The sequence below is a fragment of the Callorhinus ursinus genome, unplaced genomic scaffold (genome assembly GCF_003265705.2).
Source record: "Callorhinus ursinus isolate GAN/ISIS: 27379988/994484 unplaced genomic scaffold, GSC_fseal_2.0 scaffold63, whole genome shotgun sequence".
In the NCBI taxonomy this organism is placed as follows: Eukaryota; Metazoa; Chordata; class Mammalia; order Carnivora; family Otariidae; genus Callorhinus; species Callorhinus ursinus.
Genome location: NW_027397125.1, coordinates 7,931,817 through 7,946,667, shown reverse-complemented (window position 1 = coordinate 7,946,667; position 14,851 = coordinate 7,931,817). Strand labels below are relative to the sequence as shown.

General features: G+C 41.5%; 1 protein-coding gene across 6 annotated transcripts in view; it reads left to right on the top strand.

The window, feature by feature from the left end:
- Positions 1 to 405: 405 nt before the first annotated feature.
- The window catches only part of CACNB2 (calcium voltage-gated channel auxiliary subunit beta 2), a 391,004-nt gene continuing 376,558 nt past the window's right edge, over positions 406 to 14,851 (top strand). For 3 of the 6 annotated variants that reach the window (XM_073885589.1, XM_073885593.1, XM_073885588.1), the window contains exons 1-2: positions 406 to 599; positions 9,750 to 9,842. In XM_073885589.1, the coding sequence (XP_073741690.1) occupies positions 474 to 599; positions 9,750 to 9,842 (219 nt within the window). In that variant the 5' untranslated portion in view covers positions 406 to 473. Of the gene's footprint in view, positions 600 to 643; positions 985 to 4,402; positions 4,662 to 9,749; positions 9,843 to 14,851 lie in introns of those variants that run through there. The other 3 variants (XM_073885592.1, XM_073885591.1, XM_073885596.1) reach the window with 3 other exon arrangements.

Genomic DNA, 14,851 nt, shown 5'->3' with positions numbered 1-14,851 from the left:
TTCGTGGCTTTGAAAACTTTCCAGCGCGCGTGCCACGGCGACGCGCAGCGGCTGGGCCGGAGCCCACGCGGCCCGCGCCTCCCGCGGGGAACTTTTCGGCGCTCGGCTGCCTTGTCACTCTCGCTTTCCGACGCGCCTCCCCCTGGGCTCGCGCTCCGCGGGTTCCCTCCCTCCCGGCGAGGACCTTCCCCGGCGCCCGCGGCTCCCGTCGCCGCCGCCGCCGCCGCTCTGCGCTCGCCCTGCCCGGCCGCCCGGCCGCGAGCCCACGGGGCGGCGCGTCGGAAAGCGTCCGCCGCCCCGCGTCTCGCTTTTCAAAAATGGCCCGGCCCCGCCCCGCGCCCTGAGAGCTGCGAGCGCGGCTCCGAGCCCCGGGCGGCCCCCGGGGCGCGGAGCGGGAAGCGGGGGGCGGGGGGAGGGGAGGAGGGGACCCGCCGCGAGGGGCTGGCTGCTAGCTTCGAGCCGACTTCTCGCCAATGGTCCAAAGCGACATGTCCAGGTCGCCTCCCACAGCGGCGGCGGCGGCGGCGGTGGCGCAGGAGATCCAGATGGAACTGCTGGAGAACGCGGCTCCCGCGGGGGCGCTCGGAGCGGCCGCACAGGTAGCAAGAGCGCCGCGCCTTCTCCTTTCTTTGTGAACAGCCGGGGCGCCGACCTCCCGCCCTCCCGGCGCCTCCTCCGCTCGGATCCCTCGCCTTGCCGCTCCCCCCGGCCTGGGTCTCCTCCGCCACCTCCTCTCCCCTCGCCCTTTGCCACCCACTTCTCCCCTCCTGGCGCCGGGGACCCTGCCCCTTTTCGCCTGTCCGGGGCTCTTCTGCGGCTTCCATTTTTCTCTGCTTCCGAAAAGCAAGTGGGAAGGGGCGGGGGGAGACCTCCCGGTCTTCAGAGGCTGCCCCGGGGCTGCTCAGCCAGCCCTCCTCGCCCCTTCCCGGGAGACGCACATGGAGAGACATGAACCAGGCGAGTGGACTGGACCTGCTCAAGATCGTGAGTCCGGGTGGGCGGGAGGGGCTCGGCTCCCCGCGGCTCTGGCTCCCACGCCGACCCTTCCGGGCGAGCTCGGGGCAGGGGTGGGAAGGGGGCGACGGGGGGGGGAGGGGGAGGGGGAGAGGTGGGCAGGGGGGGCATGGGTGGGGGCCTGCTACCCGGGTCTCCCGGCGCAGCCCTGCCCCCCCGCCCCGCACCTGGGTAGCTCTGCCGCCTTGACAGCTCAGCTCTCCTCGTGCCCCCGTTTGCCTGCACCCCTCCTCGTTTCTTTCTCCTAAGAGAGCGAGTTGGGGACGCGAAAGTTTTTATTTTTCCATTTCCCCTGAAATGTTATCCATTCCGGGGAGCTTCAGGACCACCTTTCTCTCCGATGAGGAGTAGCGGTTTCTGGAAAAATTCCGGTTTGCTGCTCAGTTGTGAAATAAGAGATGTCAGTTGTAGGCGTTGGGCAATGATAAGGTGCTGGCTTTTACGTAAGGCTTTGGCAGGTACAGTTTGGATTACAGACACCTCCAGGTCTCAGCGGTAAGGAGTCTCTCAACTTTTATCCTAGCAGGCAAATGACTTCAGACTCCCAGCTGTGGGGCTGCTTGGGGAGCGCTGTGAAGGAGTTAGGCTTCTATTTCAAGCATCATTTTGGAGAAATATCTCTTTGCCTAGCGATACGGGCTTGTTGATTTCCGGCCTGCATTTGCTAGATTGTAAATGTGGTGGTGACGTATTACTAGACTTACACAAAACTTATAAATGTGTTATTTATATATTTTATATTTGTAGAGAGAGATCCATGTTAGAGTATTATTTCCTGTAGCAATGGGGGCGGGAGTAGGACACCCTAATAAAGGTTACAAATGTTTTGTTGCCACTGTTGTTTTGATAGGGGATGGAAGTTGACTGCTCCAGGTATTTTGATACCGTTAATAATGGTCGTTCCAGTGGCATAATCGTGGAGCTTTAGTGAACTTTCTTTAACCACTGGGAAATAACCTTGCTTACTTAAAACACATAATTCACTTTGATTTGAGATGGAGGAAAAATGTAGAAACCAAGAAGTTGTGTAATCAGAAACCCATTTCTTTCATAGGGGTAGGACAGCTAGATTTTAGTCAACCTTGGGCTGTTCGGCTGCTGAAGCAGAGGGGGGACATGTAACGAATCACCTACATTTCCATCTAGTTTCTGCCAGGGGACCTGAATTCTTACCAACAAATGTCACATTTGTTCTAGACTTGTGATTTTATCTAGACACTTAACCAGGTTAGATGAGAGTAAGAAATGTACTCCGAGAACTCTGTTATTCCAGGATGAAGGTCTTGAATTTTGATAGAAGAAAGGGCTCTTAGACCCTTTTTTCCTTTGATCTTCCTTCAGGGATTTTTTAAAAAAAATTTTTATTCTTATGATAAAAAGAGTTCATGAATTCCTGGAGATCAAAGTTAAGGCTGACTGAAAGCATGACTGCATTTAGATAAGGAATACTAAATTCACTTAGTGATTTATGTCGTTAAATATAAGTCAACAAGTATTTGTTGTTAACTGCAATGTGGAAATGATTCAGATATGAGGAGACACCACTGCTGTCTTCAAAGAACGGATATTCCAGTAGCTGCCAGTGTGTCACTTGTACGACAATTGTCTGGTAATAGGACTAAGAGAAGTACTGAATCTTACGTGGTTTCCAAGGAGTAAAGATCAACAGGCATTCTACGCGGAATAATCTGTAAGAGCTTCATAGAAGAGGTGGCTTTTGAGAAGAGACTCAAAGGATGGATGAGATTTGACCAGAGATTGTTAGAGAGATGGTGGGAGCCATACGGGAAGTAAAGTCACAGAAGTTATAAATCTTATCACGTATTTCTCATGTGTAGCTTGAAGAGAGTACGGAAAGGTAGGGATCAGGCATAGTTAGAGGTAAGACTGACAAGACAGTTTGAGGCCACACCTTGGAGGTGTTGGAATCAGCAGTGTAAGAAATGATGGAGAACCATGGAAAGGGTTCAGCCAAGGAGTTGCATAACAGCTCATTCAGAAGATTCACCTGGGAATGTTCTGGAAGGTATTTTAGAGTTTCAGGAGTCCAGAGGTGGAGCTGCCTGATGGAAAATTGGTCTAACAGTTTGGACAAGAGATAACAAAGCTTAAACTGAAGGGAGAGGAAAGATAATGGAGATGAGAGGCCCATGCGTGGGACATTTCAAAGACTCAGTGTACAGGAATTGGCAAGTGAGTGGACATGAGAGACAGGAAAAGGGGAGGAAAGGCTCTTATAAGCAGGTTAGAGGTATAAATATTCAACTGCATCCCCATCCATTTCCTTGCTTTCTCTACCTTCCAAAAATGAAAGCAGTTTTCCTTGAATTGTGTTTATATCACCTCGATGATGTGAGGGGAAACATTGCCATGTTTATTTTATATCTAATAAATCATGGCATCATAGGGCGGTGAGAGCTTGGCAAAGACTCTATTCCATCTCTCTTTGCAGGACAGGACAGCAGTAAAACCACCTGGAAAGGGGGGGGGCATCTCAGGAGCATCCCCCTTTTTCTGATACTGATACTTAAAAATGGAATTTTCACTTGCAAATGGTGTCTCTAAGCAATCTTTGGTTTTAAGAATCCTGTTTTACCTCTGGATTTTATTCCAAGTTCCGTTTGAACAAAGCAAAAGATGCAGATTCACAGACTGCCCAGTTTCCTTTTTTATGTTAATGAATCCTGCCTAGGGATGGGGCACCCTCCTACATTCCAACCCTTTCCCTCCAGCACATTGTCATAAACAACATGAATATTATTTCTTACGGGAGAGGCGAGTTGGCAACCTAACTACAATCTGATTTAAGCAGATTGCATCGCTTTGTAGGTGACCTGCTGCACAGCTTCAGCGCAAACTTGGACACAGTCTACCTACAAAGTCTGGGTGCTAATTTAGTATTCTCCCTCCAGAGCTCCACATCTGCGTTGTCCGCTGCTCCTGCCACTAGCCACACGTAAGCCTGAACTGAGATGTGCTTATACATATAAAATACCAGATTTCAGAGACTCGATATGAAATAAAGAATATACAACATCTCATTAATCATTCTTACATTGAAGACAGGTGGCCATGATTACATTTCGGATATATTGGTTTCAGTAAAATATATCGCTGCAATTAGTTTCCCTTGTTGCCGCTTCCCTGTTTAGTATGGCTACTAGAAAATTTCGGTGACATGTGGCTTGCATTATATTTCTGTTGGACAGCTGTGGTCTAAAATATGGCACTGGTAGATCTCTGGGGAGGGGAATTGACTGTGTACAGAGGCTGTGTGGATGGGAAGCAGGTGGGAGGCATTGAGAGAGTAGGATGGAGACACGGGAGGAGATGGGCAAGAAACAAGAGCATCTCAGTACCATTAGGCCACAAAGAGATTGTAACCAGCACCTCTCGCCACACCTGAAAATGAACAGACAGTAACCAGAGGTCCCTGTTTGTTTTGCTCCTAGCAACAGAACCCAGCTGGTTCCACCCCAGCTGAATTTGCCAGATGCTTTTCAAGCGTGTCGTAGTCATACAGCCTGGTAATGGCAACATCCTGAATCGCTGCAGCAAGGAGCTTTATCTAAAAAGAACAGCAACCGCTCTCCTGTGGCTCTTGAGCCATGTCAGTACGGTTTTCCAGAAACACTTGTAGGTCTGAGGTACAGCTCAGTCTCTTGCAGTCTCCCAACATAATTATCACGGGTCTTGTGTTTTATGTTTTGCTAGAACCTTCACTACTAACCCCCATCACTTTCCTCTTAAATGGTATTTTTGTTCTGGTGTTGCATGGGAGAAATTTAAAAACATGCCAATCAGAGTTTCCGAGTGTGTTTTAAAATGTGAAATGTAATATCTGATTGAGTGATGTGAGGTTCGGTTGGTCTTGTCGATTTTATGGCTCTTTTTGTCTTTCCTTTAGTGGAAAGACTTAGTCTACCTGTTGCTGGATTTAATTCCATTGAATTATACAATTATGTAGCTTTGGTCCTTTCAAGAAAAGCTGAGCAAAACGTGTTAACCCCATAGGGGGTGGTGGCACTCTTTAATTTCACAGTGACAAGGAGTTAGAATTAGTTATGCCACCAACACAAGGAACGAAGTCTGTCTCGGAGTTCTCTCCAGGCCTGCCTGGAGGTAGCTTATGAAGAGGGCAGAGTTGGTCGCTGGCCTTCTCCTGCCCTTCCTGCCCCTGGAATTTCCCACTAGACATTTTTCTGCTGCCTGGCCTTGTCCCTCCTTCCTTCTCTACCTCCAGACCCCCCAAAAGAGTTCTATTTATGCTGCCTCTTGATTCCTTTCTGCTTCTGTGTAAACTGATCCATATTGAACAGAACTTATGTCCTACCTCCCTTTTCCTAGGGAGGTAGTCTAAATCACTTCACTCCTTAAAGTAAAGGATCTGACAACCCCGTTCATACTGAGCTGTCAGTAAATGAGGAGATTTAATGTCTGATTTCTCTCTGGATCATTCTCGCTGCGATTGTCTGCAATTCAAAGGGATAAATATAAATAAATATAAATATCAATGAATGTTAATCGAGAGGGGTGGAAACTAATTTCAGGTATCAGCGTTATGCTCATGGGGAGCAATTTGTAGGGAGGAGAACTGTCACCCAATCTCTCAACCACAGAAGCAGCATCATTCTTCAAGCTGTCCCCAGGGTCTGCCACGCCAACTTTGCGTGCACAGCTGGGCTCAAATCTCCAGTTGACTGGCAACTTCTAAAATTAGCTACTATTGTCCATTTCAACTATAGAGAAATTAGATTTCAATTACCTGTGAAATATAAAAACATTTATGTGCTGATTTTAAAACTACAGCCCAGTTTCAAAATTATTTAGTATCAAGGAAGACATTCATTTACGCGAAGCTGATATTTAACATCATGAGGAATGTCGGATATCATTTTAATAAGTCATTTATATATTTGTGGAAATTTCTTAATTTTTTTTTCTAGTTTCTGAAATCTGACTTAGCTTGGTTGGTGTTTTAGGAGAAGTGAAAGAATTTCGGTTTATGGTTTTCTTTTTCTCCTTTCTGCTATGGTGACATACTTTGTTTTCATGAAGCTTCATATAACTAATAGGAAATGAGTAGAAATTAGTGGCTTTACAGACAGTGCTCCAAAAAGGACTTAGGGGTCTGCGTGTGTCAGGGAGAGTATGATGGGTTACACTTTGCACTCTGGCCAAACCCAAACTCTCTTTCTCCTCTGCCTTTTACTTCCTGAAATCTGGGTGACTCTGATTGTGAACTGTTTCATATATTGGTTGTTCATATATTTAGTGTTGCTAAAAAAAAAAAGTTAGAAAAACCACTGGTCCTAAAAGAGGCTGCATTTGAAGTAGCCCCTGAACTAAGAAAACTATACTTCTTTTCCAAACTGAGTCAAGTAAATATTTGAATAATTAATCTTTCCTGTCTTTTTCCATTTTGGGAAGATTTGGCTTTTACTCTTTCTTTCTTTCTTTCTTTAATTCCTGCAGATGAGACACTCTAGTCCTCGTTTTCAAGGATTTAGAGTAACTAAAGAATAAGTAATTCCAGCAAGATGGACTTAATTTTAAATATGCATTGGATCAAAGGAAACTTTGTTTTGTAATGGTAGTATAAATTTTCACTAACATTTTTTAAAGTACATTGAAATGGACTGTATTAGCTTTCCAAAAGATGCTTTTTTCCCCTTGATCTAGGATATTGTTATAAAAACATTAAAAATTAAAAAGGAGACTATGGAAGAGAAATGACTGCTGAAATTAGTAAGAGAACAGAAGTGTAATTAAGCATATCTATTTATTTTAGATTTAATATGATACATAATTAATAAGGATTTGCTACATCACTATTAAGACATGAACAAGTTAATACTTTCAATAAAGCTTTCTCCATAAATTTAAGTGATTAAAGGACAATATAGATTTTTCAAAATTATCACCAATTTGCGTGGAATTCAACCATAATTGTTTTTTTTTTCTTTTTGTTTCTTTGTTTGTTTAGTGTGTAAACTGTGCCTTAGTACAGTTGAAAACTCTGATAATCTAATATATATACTTAGGTATATGTTGTATAGGTAGCTAAGTGCACCCGAAGTAATGTTTATGAGTAGTATCCCTAGGGGCCTGGAAAAATTAACATACATTTAAAATTAAACACTTTTTAAAATGTGTCTAATTTCTTGCAGAGAACTGTCTCCTCCTCTAGGACTGAATGTCTTAAAAATTGTGTGGTTTTCACAGTGCCTGTTGTGCATTTGTGAGCAGCCGCAAAAAAGCTTACACACCAAAGCAGCTGAATAATAAAACGTATTTATCATGAAAAATCTGAAGCAAATGACAATGATAGAATTTCATATTCTCTTTCCACCCATTTCAAAATGGTACTAGAAAGACACATCATGATGGAGTAAGATTGTATTTTGTCTTTGTTCTCAAAGATAATTTATGCTCCTCATGAAGAAAAATATATGTTTAAAAAAAAGAAAAAGGAAAAATAGTGTGTTTAACATAAGTTTGCCCCTTCCTCCCCCCCCCCCAAGAAACACGTTAGGCCTTAAAAAAAATGCTTTCAAAGGTAATAAGTTTTTTTCCGTGTGCAATAATATAAAAAATATTTTTAATTTTAAAAAACTTTTCATGTTTTATTTTTGTGTTCTTAGGCTTTGGAAGACACTCTGTCCAAACCTTTATATAATAATCGGAAAAGGAAGAACGCTCTTGAAAGAATGTTATTTTTCAACAGTTTACTGAATAATGTTTACATAAGTAAGAAGAATAAGCTGCTAAGTGAGGAGAGCCTTGTATGATACACTGTGAAAACCCAGCCTAGGTTGTCTTTCCTTTTATGAAGTTGAGAGTTAATTAAATGCCATGGAAACACATTTGTATTGTATAAATCCCGTAGATACTTGAAAGAGAACAAACATGGTTAAGAAAAATTTTTGCTTTAAGATTATACCACCCCCTCACTGATTGCAAAGTCATCTAAGTTACTCGTAACACAAATGTTTGTAATAGGTCTTAGTTTGCCTAAGTGCTACGTATACCATGGCTTATAAGATATTTCTTTTTTTTTAATGAAAACCATCTGTGTATATCAAATATAACAACGTAGTATTTTCAAAACCTGAACCCTGATTTAAAAAAAATAACTTTTGTAAATGCTGATAATCTTATGAAGTCTCTTTGAGCCCAAGCATTCTGACCATGTTATGTACTTCACCCCAACTTTACCCCTCTTCAATCTGTATGTGGATATTGCTTTTTTAAAAATATTATTCTGAGCCTTTATCATGTACTAGGTCTTATACTAAATGCTATAAATCTATTATTTCATTTCATTTAACCCTGTGAGGTAAGTAGCAGTATCCCCATTTTAAGGATGAGAAGACTGGTGTTTGGAGCAGTTAAGACATTTGCTCATGGTCTGCTATGGCAGGATTCCAGCCTATGTGCATTAAACTGTAAAGCTCAGTTTGGAGCTATTTTTCAATTATATGTTAATGTTCAGTATTTGCAACAACTTTACCTATGCCTAGAATTAAGCAGAGATTGATGCGTAGTTTGCTCTTAGTGCTCCGAGTATAAACTGTAGATATAATTAAAAAGCAAGGTCATTTGCCTATGTTCATGCTTTGCTCAATTCTGTTGTTGAGGCAAATGGTCTTACTTTTAACATCCCGTTCTTAAATGCTTGTCTTATTGTTATTATTCTATAAAATTTATTTTTCTCAAATTCTCAGCAAAATCACTAAGTGTTTAAAAAGCCAGATTTTCGGAGCGACTGGGTGGCTCAGTCATTAAGCCTCTGCCTTCAGCTCAGGTCATGATCCCAGGGTCCTGAGATCGAGCCCCGTGTCGGGCTCCCTGCTCCGCAAGAAGCCTGCTTCTCCCTCTCCCACTCCCGCTACTTGTGTTCCCTCTCTCACTGTGTCTCTCTCTCTCTGTCAAATAAATAAATAAAATCTTTAAAAAAAAAACCACCAGATTTTCATATCACATTCAAACATTGCAACAATGGGCCAGACATTTTTATTAGGCATTTTAATTTCATCTAATTCACTACCACTTACAGAGCTCTTTCACCACTTCTGAAAGCAGCCTCTAGATTCATAGGATTATGTGAGGAATTGGCACCGTGTTTTCATTAGTGTTCCATGTAGACCTGTGTGTGTGTGTGTGTGTGTGTGCATGTATATACATATATATAAATATATATATATTTCAAGGTAATCAGAATTCATATTATACAGTGTTCTTCAGCTACCATATAGTTCTTACAAGTACCTATGGGATTACAAATTAAAACATGAAAAAGAGCAAAAATGGAGGCCCAGGGGCACTTGGAAACAGCATTTCATGATCTACAAAACTGTTGCATTCATGCTGTCCAAGAGGCTTTGACACATTACCTTCTCTCCTAACTTACTGCTGTAGCTCTGTGCTCTCCTGCCTCAAAATGCTTACTTTTAAATGTTTTATCTTTGGCGGCTTTGCCCCTCTTGATGACCGATATGCTAACAGATAGCATAACTTGTTGTAATTCAAGAGTTATTAAATGCTTTGTCTAGAAACCTCTGCTCCCTATAAACTCACTGTTTTGAAATTAATATTGGTGATTCCAGCAATAATGATTTTCAAATGCTGCCCATATGGTGGCGATTTATATTTTGTTTGGGTTTTTTACCTCTTTCTAGCAGTAGGCCTAGATTTCTCATTTGTCTTTTTTTTTTTCTTTTTCTTTTTTGTAGTCTTATGGAAAAGGAGCTAGAAGGAAAAACAGATTTAAAGGATCTGATGGGAGCACTTCTTCTGACACTACCTCAAATAGTTTTGTTCGTCAGGTAAGAGAGCTTTTAAATTTCTGGTCTGGAGAAGTATAGTCAAATGAGTTTAGTTTTTTTTTTTTTAAGGTGATTTTATACCATTATCGCTAAAACTTATATGGTATTATTGTACTTTTAGTTGAAGTGAAAAGTGTGCCATTTCACGTGATAATTAAAATATTTCAATTTTAAGTGAGACTGTGCAGTAATTACACCCTTTCTCGGCATGTTGGGATTGCCAGGAAAAAGGATTTCTTCATCACAGAATGAGTGAACTCCAGCAGCAATGATTACAGATTTGAGTTGGTTTTTTTTTTTCGGCTGGGGACGAGGGGATCTCAGTGGGCATCCGTATCGCCAGCTACGACATTGAAATACTGGTGTTCCCCTAGCTTGAGTTTTCTTCTTCCCTCTTAGGGTTTGGATGGTAAAAGAGGAAATCGTGTTTGGTCTTGGAATGTTTGAGGCTACTAAGGTTAAATAAAGCGCGTGCTGTCTTTGAGGAATAAGGTAAACTGCCTTTGGAGACAGAGCCTTTGTTCCAGGTAACATGTGGTACATTCCTGTGCAACAGTTTGCAGCTGTCCCCCGAATAGCGTGAGCATCTTCAACATAGGAACATTCACATGTGCTAACAGAAAGGACTTGAGTTGCCGGAGCAAGGACACAGGTGGCCCCATCCCCGAGGACGATAGGTTATGCACTAGACTGAAGTCTCTTCAGGGTACAGGTGTGTATCTTCACCTAACCCTTCTCAGTGGAGATGGAATTGTGCAGGACAGTGCTAGACAGAACCTGATCCTGTGGCTGAAGGACCCCTGGTTTCTGGCTCTTGTGCTCAGAAGTAATTTGTCGGTGACCCCTCGTCCCCCAAAACGATGGTGGTCCATTGGAAAAGCTGCTCCATTTCTTTTGCTTGCCACTCTCCCCGTTCCTTCTGGTGTCCCCACTCCCACACCTCTGCCCCCACAGTTAGTTAGAAGCAGTTGAGCTGAAATGGCTTCACCTGCTGCACCAGCAGGGATTCTGTTCTTGGCTGGTTGCTGCCTCCTCCCGCGGTCCTGACACAGACAAAGGATGATCCCTCCTAGGCCATGTGTTCCTGCCTTGCACCGTCAAGTGTGCCAAAGGTACGCCTGAGTAACTGACACGCAACTGGAAAATTCTTGGTTCTGGTCCGTGCCAATTAAGAATTGTTTCAGTGACAGGAAGTTAGAAAAAGAGTTGGTTAAGAAAGAATGGAGCTATTTTGCTAAGAAACATTTAGAAAGAGAAAAGAAGATGGAGCCAAGCAAGGCCCAGCCCTGGAGCTATGTTTTAATGGTGTCAGAAGGAGCTGGGAAGGGTATAAGAGGAGCCAAAGGTGTGTGCATTGGCCTGATGTCATCGTGGGCAGAATGCAGTCGTCATGGTTCTGAGAATGAATGAAGGGTCTTGAGAAATAGTTACTTAGGTTTGGTGAGTCAGTTAAAGGAAAGTTACCCAAGGCCTTTTCCATTTCAAGCATCCATATTTATTCTGCCTCTGGGACAAGGAGATTGAACCAGAGTAGTGAGAATCCACAACCGTGAGTCATCATCTGTGCCGAACACTCGAGGACCTGAAGCAGGAAAGAATAAGCTTCTTAGGACCCAGAGTAGTTGTGGCAAAAGCCACACAAAATGACAAGCAGCTTGTTGAGATTACGTGGAAAGAAAAACTGATGTTTCAAGTGAGCAAGATATTGTGAATAGAAATTAATAGTACAGAGCCCATTATTGCTCATTGTAGCTCTGTAAAAATGTCATTTCAAGACAATCACTGGACTTCATTTTTCCAGTTGTCTCTTTGTCTCTGAATTCCCTTGTCATGGTGTTTTGAGAACTTAATTCATTAAGTTCATTCGTTAAGGAGTGATTGCCTCACTGCATATAAGTTATCTGGAATTTGCTTTTTGTCATGATAACTTCCTTTTGACTTTGTGTTCTTGGTGATGTGTGTGAGATTCTGTGCTTGAAACACAATTATAAATAATAAAGAGAGGGGCACCTGGGTGGCTCAGTTGGTTTAGCATCTGCCTTTGGCTCAGGCCCTGCTCAGGGGGGAGTCTACTTCTCCATCTGCCCCTCACCCCTGCTTGTGCTGTCTCTCTTGGGCTCTCTCTCTCTCTCAAATGAGTACATTAAAAAAAATCTTTAATAAAAAAATAATAAAGAGAGCTGTTAAACTACTTACTGTAAATTTAGATATATATTGCCAAAATATATGTGAGCATTTAAGAAAACAAAACAAAAAAAATCTATCCTAAAGGTCCATCTCCTTGAAATAAAGCCCGTCTCCTTGAATCTCAGCAGAATAAGGTGCTTGCTATGGCATGGATTGGGGATCATGATTACACAGGCATCAAGAACCCTGAAATGCTAGCTTCATTCTATCTTGTCTTTGGCAAGAATGCTGTGTTAAAAACCAGTTTTGCTTTGATAATTTAATCTCTTCTGTTTAAAGCAGCATTCATATTTTGCTGCTATTTGAAAATAAGCAAAAGCTACCTTGCCATGTATGTAATAGAAATGGTTTCATCATTCATTCATTCATTCATTCATGGTGGATAATAAAAATAAGCATATGTTAGATTATTAAATAATCTGGAAGAACATCTTTTAAGTATTTTTTTTCTTATCATAAGTAGACGTTTTGTTAAACAATTGACTTGTGTCAGTGTATGTTACTTACTTGTCTGTGGCTGGGGCATATGTACAATTGATACTGGAAAAGTAGTCACTATAAGTGAGATCTATTTAAAAATGTCTTACAGTTAGATTATATTCCTGCCCTTGAATTAAAAATAATTCCTGTATAACTTTGAAACCTTAGAATTATATTTTTACAAGTATATTATTTGTAAAGACTTTTAAAACTACTTGGGAACCACTAGGTACTTTAGAAAGCTTCGGAGGTTGAAAATGTGAAAATTTCATATAAAAATAATTAAGAATTTTAAAATAAGTAACAGACAGAATATCATAGAGCTTGTTATGAATGGAGTTGTAGCTCCCACAAATTCCTATGTTGATTGTATTTGGAAGGTCTATATGGAGGCAACAAGGTTAAATGAGCTCATAAGAGTGGGGCCATAATCTCTGTAGGACTGGTATCCTTATAAGAGAGAGATGCGAAGAATATGCACATGTGAGGTCATAGCGAGAAGAAAGCCATCTGCAAGCCAAGGAGAGAGGTCTCACCAGAAACCCACCCTGCTAGCACTATGATCATGAACTTCCAGCCTCCAGAGCTGTGAGAAAATAAATTTCTATTGGGTAAACCACCCAATCTGTGCTGTTGTGACGACAGCCATAATAGACTAATACAGGTATATATATATTTGACCTCTTTTTATTTATTTACTTTTTTACTTTTAAAGTAAACATTCTTACTGATACGTAACATATATGCCCTGAAATGCACAAATCATAAGTGTTCAGTCTGATGAGATTTCACAAAGTAAGCACCCACATAATGACCCCCTGGTTCAAGAAATCCGTATCACCAGCACCCTAGACTCCCCCTTTTGACCCTTGTCAATCATTTTTTTTCTCATACCATAAGTTCATTTGGCCTGTTTTTGGAGTTTTATATAAACAGAATCATTTTGTGATTGAATTCTTTCACTCAGCCTTATGATTTTTTTATTTATCTACATTGTATGTTGCAGTAATTGGCAAATCATTGCCGTACAGCATTCCATTATATGAATACACCACAATTGTTTATCTACCCTATTGTTCCTAGACATTGGGGGTTCCAGTTGGGGTTATTGAGAGTAATGCTGCATGCATATTCTTGCGTCTACCTTTGGTATGCATTTTTGGTATGGTTTTAAGCATTTTTTTTTGTTCTATGAATCGAATGGAATGCTGGGTCTTATGTATGCATGTGTTTAACTTAAGTAAACACTGCAGTCCAGTTTTTCAGAGTGATTGAACCAGGATGCATTCCCACAAGTAGTGGGAACAGTCTCTACTGTTTTGTGTCTTTGCCAACCCTTGGTATTTTCAGTGTTTTTCATTTCAGTCATTCTTGTGACAGTGTAGTAATCGCTTATTGTGGTTATTAATATCCATCTCCCTGATAACTAAGTCACAATTTACCTGTGTTGCATTTTAGTCCTACAGCTCTTTGATGAAAATTATAAATATTTATTGGAATATGTTGAAACATATCATAATACATTAGAACATGAACATGAAGACTATGAAGTAAAAGGGTGAGAGGCATTTTTTCCAATGGTTTTGGTTTTCTCCAAACTTTTTGTTGTATATTTTTTAGCCATCATTTGTTTGTGGTGTTCTAACTAAAGTTATTTTGTAAGAAGAATCATTAGTCTTAAGGAAACGTTGCTTATAGATATGTTTCTGCTTCAGGTCCTGAAGCAGGGTAACAAGTGTCATGACAGAATTCTTGTAGTCATAGATCAGGATTCTGTTTTGTTAGTTGATCAGTTCACCCTAAGTTAACCAAGTGAACAGTCTTCTGGTCCTTCACATCATCAACCTAATTTGATGTCATGATATTTCAAAGTGGGGATTGGAGAGAAAGGATGAATACTTATCATTTACATCGATGTGGATGGAACAGGAGGGTATTATGCTGAGCTAAATAAGTCAATCAGAAAAAGATAATTATATGGTTTCACTCATATGTGGAATATAAGAAACAGTGCAGAGGATCATAGAGGAAGGGAGGGAAAACTGAATGGGAAGTCATCAGAGAGGGAGACAAACCACGAGAGACTCTTAACTATGGGAAACAAACTGAGGGTTGCCAGAGGGGAGGTGGATGGGGGAATGGGGTAATTGGGTGAAGGGCATTAAGGAGGGCACGTGATGTGACGAGCACTGGGTGTTATCTGCAAGTGATGAATTATTGAACTCTACATCTGAAACTAATGATGTACTATATGTTGGCTAAATGAGTTAAAAAAAAAAAACACAAAGTGGGTATTGGAGGATGACATCCCATCTGAGGGTAGTTAATTTCCCCCCAAACAT